We start from the raw sequence: 7,282 nt of genomic DNA, 5'->3' as shown, positions 1-7,282 counted from the left end.
TAAAATAAGAAACTGTTTTGATAGTGAAAAATTATTGTACATAAAGCACTCACATATATCCCAGCTCTGAAGATTCATACGGAAATCTGCAACCGAGAAAGTCACAGGGCTCAGGGGTTCACGAAAATGACAAGAAATTCACAAATTAAGGCCAGTTCTCCCTGTCTTCACTGTAACTTTTTTGTTGATTTCCATCTTCTGGATAATCATAAACATTTTAGGAAGGCATCTATCAACTATAGACTCTGACGCAGTCAAAATGAATATCCTATACCAAAACCAAAGGAAACTGAATTGCTCATTATTGGAAATCTATTCACTGATTAATATTAATTGGGAAAACATAAAGAAATTATATAATAAGATAGAATATTCCATTTTAATGTTTGGAGATAAAGGAATGGATGAAGATATCTCTTCTTATCAGATTAAGTGATTTCAAATCGAACTTAGATAAATTTTCAGGATGAAAATTTAGGCTTGTGTCCATATCATTACTTAGGAAATTGCTACAGATGGTGGTGGGGATGGGCAGAAGAGATCTAAGAAAGTGAAATGTAATAATAAAATAATAATAACCATACTTTAAAGTAGTGATTCTCTCAATAGTTCTTTTCAGTACCTCACAGTCGTACTTGAACAAATTTATTTTGGCTGTCAAGTTAACATCTCATTTGTGAAATGGTTGATTTGTAGATAAATCTCACAGTCGTGTAACCACAGGCTCACGAGCTCGCTGCTGACACAAGACCCCTGGGCTCTGTTTACAAAAGGGGTCCTCATGACTGGGACTTGGTGGTTCAGTGTCCTTAACAGCTTTATCACTCAATTTGTGCTTTGTTCATAATGCTGATGAAGTGAGATAACAGAACTTCTGTTCGGAGCTTAGAGCTCTGCATCACATGCTGTCCTTTCACCTGCCACTCCTCATGTCCCCAGTGATCTTCTGGCTCAGCCACCTGCTCCATAACAGCCTCCAAAGAAGGCTCTAGGCAACATGCAAGGTAGCACCCCAGGGTCCTGGAAGAGTCCTTACTTGGCCTCTTGAAAGATCTTCACTTTGCCTTGCCCAGAGAAATATGACATTAAATAGCAAAAAAGTCACCATTGCTGATTTTAAAAAATAGGAAAGAATTTTGTTACTTCTTTCTGTACAAAGGATTGACATTTTCATGCCACCCCATTCACCAAGCCCTCCCAAATAATGTAGTTGGCATTGACTGTGACAAAAAATCAGAAAGAAGCAAAGAAATAAAGAACAGGATCCACTAGGAATAGGGAAACTAATGAGGCGTGTATAGAGGGAACAGGGTAATAATTAGAGTTTAAAATTAAAGTGGCTGAATTTGATATTACTACAAATGGACCAGATACAGTATAGTCTTTCCAAAAAAACACTTTATTTCTTCCTGATTGAGGTAACGTACACCATAATACATTTACATATATTCAGAAACTTAATATGCCACTGAAAATCTCCATTCAGAGAAACAGTGTGTTAGAAAGTAAAAGTATCTAGAAAATACAAATCAACACCCTCTGTTCCAATCCAATTCAATGCTAATTCTCCATACTGTAAATCCTAATCTCTTGTTGTTCTGGGCATTTCCAACATTTTGAATCTGAGCTTATGATTTAAGAACCACCATTTCAAGAATATTCAAACATGATGCAGGTTAGTAAATATCACTATCATTTTACTTCAGTGCCCTACCTCCAATTCCACCAAAGGATATCTTTTGTTTTCCAGCACTTTAGCCTGCCAGGGGATGACGTTGTCTAAACACATTTTCAATGTTTTCTTTTTAACAGTTAATGTATTTCCAGAATGCAAGTCCATTTCTTTCTAAAAGGTTCCTAGGACACCCATTGAAAAGTCAAAAGCAATGAACTAAAAGGAATTGCTATTTTGTTGGAGAAGAACGACACCCTTTGTATCGAAGTGAGGAATTACAGACTGTGGTCACCCTCTGCACAGTGTCTCTTTGTCAAGTAATACATGCTGAAAAAAAGAATACAGATGGGGAAATATTGTGCACTGTCAGATCTTGGAAACAGCCAAAGGATTTTTCCTCACCAATGTCTTGTCGATGACTTTCACATTCTGGCACCCTGAAAAAATAATGCATACATTTAATATGAGATGAATGCAATAATAATCAGGCAGGTAATCGTTTTCCCAAGGAATGTAAAACTTGACAAATGTAAGGTTTATGATTCAAGGTAGGCTTGCCAAATCTTATGTGGCATGAGACCATTTTTATTACCTAAACAGCCCTTAACACAAAATGACTGGCACATATTTTTATTAACACAAAGAGTGTATTCTTTCTGCCACATTTAATAGAGAGCCAGTGGCTGAAAGCTCTCTTTTAGGATATGTCTGTAGCAAATTAAAATGCATAGTGAGGATTCACAGAATGGCATTCTTCTCGGGAAGGCTGTCTGACAGACTCTGCGCAGTGGTGAGTAGAGAGGATTTATCTCTAGAGTCCTATCTATTCAGATGGTCTGAATCATATAGCTCACAAAGAAGGATCCCTCTTTACCTTCAAAAATGGGGCAGCTGATAACTTACTCAAGGCCCTTTTTTGCAGCTAGAAGTCCATTCTGAGTCAAACTCAAAACAGTCACTAAATAATAATGGCACTTATTTATTTATTCATTCTTCCAACAAATATTTATTGTATATGTGCCAGGCACTGCTTTAGGCATTGGAAAGAATGTAGTGACTAAAACAGACAAAGGTCCTTGCTTCTTGCTTCTTACATTTTAGCAGAGAAATGCAGAGTACCCAATGCTTATCATCTAAAAGTCAACTTCAGTACAGATCATATCTGGAGGGTGATAGACGCTAAAGAAAAGGAAATAAAAACAGAAAAAGAAAGCCTGAAGTTTAGTGGATGTTTAGAAAATGGACTGCCATTTTAAACAGAGCAATGAAGGTAGACCCATTTGAATAAGTACAATTTATGGGAAAACCTGTGGATGGGGGGCGTTATGCATGTCGAGGTGGAGGGGAGAAGCATCCAGGAAAGGGGGCCTGAACTGCATCTGTCATAGGCAAGGAGCATCAAAGAGGCAAATGTGGCTCAGCTGAATGAGTCCAGGGCAACAGTAGTGAGAGCTTTCCCCAAGAAGGTGGTAAGAGTCACTGCATCGTATTCTGAATAAACCAAGAGCCACAAGGGGGGCTGTGATCAGAGGAGAGCATAAAGTTTAAAATGTTCATTCTGGCTACTCTGATCCAAACAGACTGTGAGAAGGGAGGTGGGAAAGACGGGAGACAGAGAAACAGATCGCAAGTGTGGTGGCAGTGGGCTGGTATGTGAGATCAGATTCTGATTGTGTTCTTACCACGGTTCCCCACTGGATGTGATGGTGTGAGAGCAAAAAGAAAAAATCATCGACTTAAGATTTTTGGCCTGAAAAAATGAAAATATGATGCTCTCATTTATGAGGTGTGGTCACAAAATAGGGTGAAAATTTAAATTTACATGTTTATAACAGTAAAAGACACATTGCCCTTAACCCCTCTCAAAGTACCCCTCCCCGTTTTGAACACACTGACTACATTGTTCTTGCCACTTCTTAAGCAGTTCCAGGGCCTTGTTTTGTGTCTTTAGTGGCACTGTCATGGCTGCCTAGACGTCTTGAATCAATTGGAAGTGTTTATCTTTCACGGTCATTTTGACATTGAGGGGAAACCAGAAGTTGCACAATGCCAGATCTGATAAATAAGGTGACCAAGGACACATTAAAATGTTTTATGAGACAGGAATTACTGTGAACATTGTGAAGCAACTCAGCCCATCAAGGCCTCCAGGAAAAGATACCCTTGGAAGGGCACTTCCGGAGCTGCTTCAAAACATGACGCGAGGGATGGCACAAGTGTATTCAAAGGGTTGGGGGAACAATTTAAATGGTATTCATGGCAATGTGACTTTTACTGTGATAACTGTTTTTACCTTAAACATTCACAGTATGCTTTAGTAATACCTCGTAGGTCTTTAATGTTCCTGAAATGCTCACATGTTGAAGATTTGTTCACCAGTCTGTGGCTTTCTTAGAAAGTGGTGAAAGTTGTAGGAAATCGAGCTAAATTGGAAGTATTTGGGTCACCGAGAATATGCCCTTTTAGGGAATATTGGTGCCCCATCTTTTTCTCTGCTCCTCACTCCCCATTCACCAGAAGATGCACAGTTTTCTTCTGCCCTGTACTTCCTCTATGCTGTTTGAAGTCATCACAGGTCTAAAATAGTTGGGTCAAATGATCCGGGACTGAAAATTCTGAAATCATGAGCCAGAATAAATCTTTTCTCCTCACAAATTAGAATTATGTCAGATTTTTTGTCACACCAGTGCAAAATTGCATAGCACATAGGCTATTAACATAAACTAAGGCTGAAGAGAAACAGGTAGAACAGCTTTAATGGAGTAATTCGGGGGCTGAGTTATGAACAGGAAGAGTCTGAGCTGCCACTTAGCCAGGCAGTAGTGTATCATGGCCAGCTAGATGTGCGTTCTGAGATGAGAAAGAGCACGATGTCCCATCCATGCTTCAGGTAAGTCTACAAAAATATCCCGAATGGACTCAGAGGTAGATGCTAAGTGACTACAGGAGACCATGCACACCTGAGAACCTATTAGTTCAGAAAGTGCTCCTAACCAGAGCTATCAAGATGAACTCAACTCCAAATTTAATGTACCTGAAATGATTTCATCTTTTTCCTCCTCATAACGACTTCTCTCCACTAATGATTCTGGTTTAAAACTACAGACCAAAAATAAGTTTAAATGAGAATGACATCTTACCACTCAGTGCCATAGCCAAGCGGAATTCTTCCTTTAGTATCTCTAGGACATCTTGGACACCCTTCTGTCCCTAAGCAGGGAAAAGACACAGAACTGTTGTATAAATCAGTCTGATTGTTTCTATGCATTTGTTTTACTATTGAAACATCCTGTGTTATGTGTTTCTTTGTCCAATTACCTGGGAAGCCAAGCCCCAGATGATGGGTCTCCCCACAAAAACAGCTTTGGCACCCAGAGCCAGAGCTTTCAGAATGTCTGTGCCTTTCCGCACACCCCCATCCAGGAAGACCTCCACCTTCCCTTCCACGGCCTCCACAATTTCCGGCAAAGCATCAATCTGCGGAGAGAAAAGGTCAAGAATGCAATGCTGGCATAATGAGCTGCCTGCTCCCCGACCTTCCTTAGCCACCCAGCCACCTGATTAAGGCTTAGAAAGAAAGAAGCTAAGGAGGTTTGGGGTTAACAGTAAATGATTTCCCTCGGAATGGCAAGAAGTACAAATGCTAGGTGCTGAAAAATCAGGCAAGTTTGAAATGGAACAGCTTATTTTTCTTTCACAATCTAACATTGGTGTGTTTTTCTATTCCTGATACTTTTTTATAAGTACGACTTTAAAACACTTGATCTTTTTATAGCTTTCCTTTATAAAAATAAATGAAATATCATGTTGATATAATTTATTTTTAATAAATAATTATTTATTATTACAAATCAATAATTAAATTCACTCAGGCAAAATTATAAGTGGCAGTCCACAAAAATTCAAACATGATATTGATGGGTCATTCAGTCTCTTATTTATTTGTCCAACAAGCTTTGCATCCAGACATACATTAGGAAAGACTGTAAAAATGGGTTTTGTCAGTGTTCTTCTTTAGGGGGAATTTTTATGGTGGTGTTTTTTGGTTTTGGGGGTGTTGGGTGTTTTTTGAGGGTTTTGGGGGGTTTGACTTTTAAATGAATGTGACCACATGCAGTGAAGATCTCTGTCTTGGTTAGCAATTGATGATGGGCTTAGGTTAGAAGCAAAGGACACAAACCTCATAGAGGTTCATGGAACAAACTGCACTGTGATTCCTGATCCTTTAAATTTCTTATTCCAAAGCAACCTCACAGTTTCTCCCGTTAAAAAAAAACAAAATGCTTGTGCCTACTCCTAGCTTCAGCCTTGACCATGCAATGTACTCTGGCCAGTGAGAGAATTAAAGTGGATTATCAGCTGGATTAGCTTGGGAGTCACCTAGGGCATTAGCAAAGCATACTTCCATATGTGTGTGGGGGGGGGGATTGAAGGGTTCCCATGAGGTTTCTCTCTGTCCTCACTCCTTCCTCTGTCACTGTTCCCCTGCACTGCTTTTAGATCACCATGAACTGAGCATCTTTGTTCTACCATGTCCTCCTGATATTTTTGCCTTGGAGCCAGTCAGGCATGTACTGAATTCTTTGAAACCATAAGTCAAATAAACCTCTGGTCCTTTAAGTTGGGGGTGTCAGACATTGCTCTCAGCAATGGGAAAAGCGGTCTAAAATGGCCTAAATATGTGAGCACAGGTGGAATGGGGTCATTTCTGGGCATGCCCCTTAAGTAACCTCACCTATTTCTACTTACTCTTGCATGTCTTCCATTTGCTAGAGAAAAAGCACCCCCAGGGGGTGTTCCTTTCTCAGCCCGGGCCCCTAAATCACTGTTCAGGAAGCAGAGTTTTCCTAGCCAAGTCAAGCTGGACCTGAAACTTGGAGCACAGCAACTAAGTAGCACAATGCCCGGATCATCAGACCACTGTTAATTCAAACTTTTTAAGGCAATAAATAACTATCAATTTAAATCACTGAATTTAGAGCCTTTTGTTTTCCAGAATTATATGGAAATGTCTAACTAACACGACTAGCTAATTTGATGTAGATCTTTGCACTTGAGAATTTAAAAAAAAAATTGCAAGTGAAAATCTATAGAAATAATCCATGTTTATCCCAAAATGTTTAAATTTCAAACAAAGTCCATATTCCACTTAAAATATATGCTGCAGAAGTTGCCATGTACCCGGGTGCACTTTTTCCAGAAATAATTGTGCTGGAATCACTCAAACGCTTTCCTATTTCTCCTCTAAAATTTTAGAGGCTAAACTTAAATACAGTTTTATGTAGAAGGCTAAAAACCAAACACAGCTATAGATTTGGAGGAAGTGGAGGCAATGCTTGGCAGGCAGCCCCTACATGTCTGGCAGGTAATACGATTTTCCCCTCTCCTTTGGCTTTTCTGCCTTGCCGAGCATGCTTTGGACCCATTTACATACGTTCCCTTCCCTATGCATAGTCCTCCTTTTACATCCAGGCAACCTACATCAACATATAAGTGCTACAATTTCCAAGCGATGATGCAAGCCATAATTAAGCATATTTCCCCATTTGAAACCAGAACCAAAGACAAATATTAGCTAGATTGGGTTCAATACACATTTTGAAAGTC

General features: G+C 39.5%; 1 protein-coding gene across 3 annotated transcripts in view; it reads right to left on the bottom strand.

Moving 5' to 3' along the window:
* Positions 1 to 1,378: 1,378 nt before the first annotated feature.
* Hao1 (hydroxyacid oxidase 1) overlaps positions 1,379 to 7,282 on the bottom strand; it is a 54,342-nt gene continuing 48,438 nt past the window's right edge. For 2 of the 3 annotated variants that reach the window (XM_003476587.3, XM_063248718.1), the window contains 3 exons: positions 4,994 to 5,152; positions 4,816 to 4,885; positions 1,379 to 2,112 (listed from right to left, as the gene is read on the bottom strand). In XM_003476587.3, coding sequence (XP_003476635.1) covers positions 2,042 to 2,112; positions 4,816 to 4,885; positions 4,994 to 5,152 — 300 coding nt within the window. In that variant the 3' untranslated portion in view covers positions 1,379 to 2,041. The remainder of the gene's footprint in view (positions 2,113 to 4,815; positions 4,886 to 4,993; positions 5,153 to 7,282) is intronic. The other variant, XM_063248717.1, reaches the window with a different exon arrangement.

Source organism: Cavia porcellus, unplaced genomic scaffold (genome assembly GCF_034190915.1).
Source record: "Cavia porcellus strain 051 isolate PalLab524CR breed Dunkin Hartley unplaced genomic scaffold, mCavPor4.1 scaffold_5, whole genome shotgun sequence".
NCBI lineage: Eukaryota > Metazoa > Chordata > Mammalia > Rodentia > Caviidae > Cavia > Cavia porcellus.
This window is presented reverse-complemented; position numbering and strand designations above follow the sequence as displayed.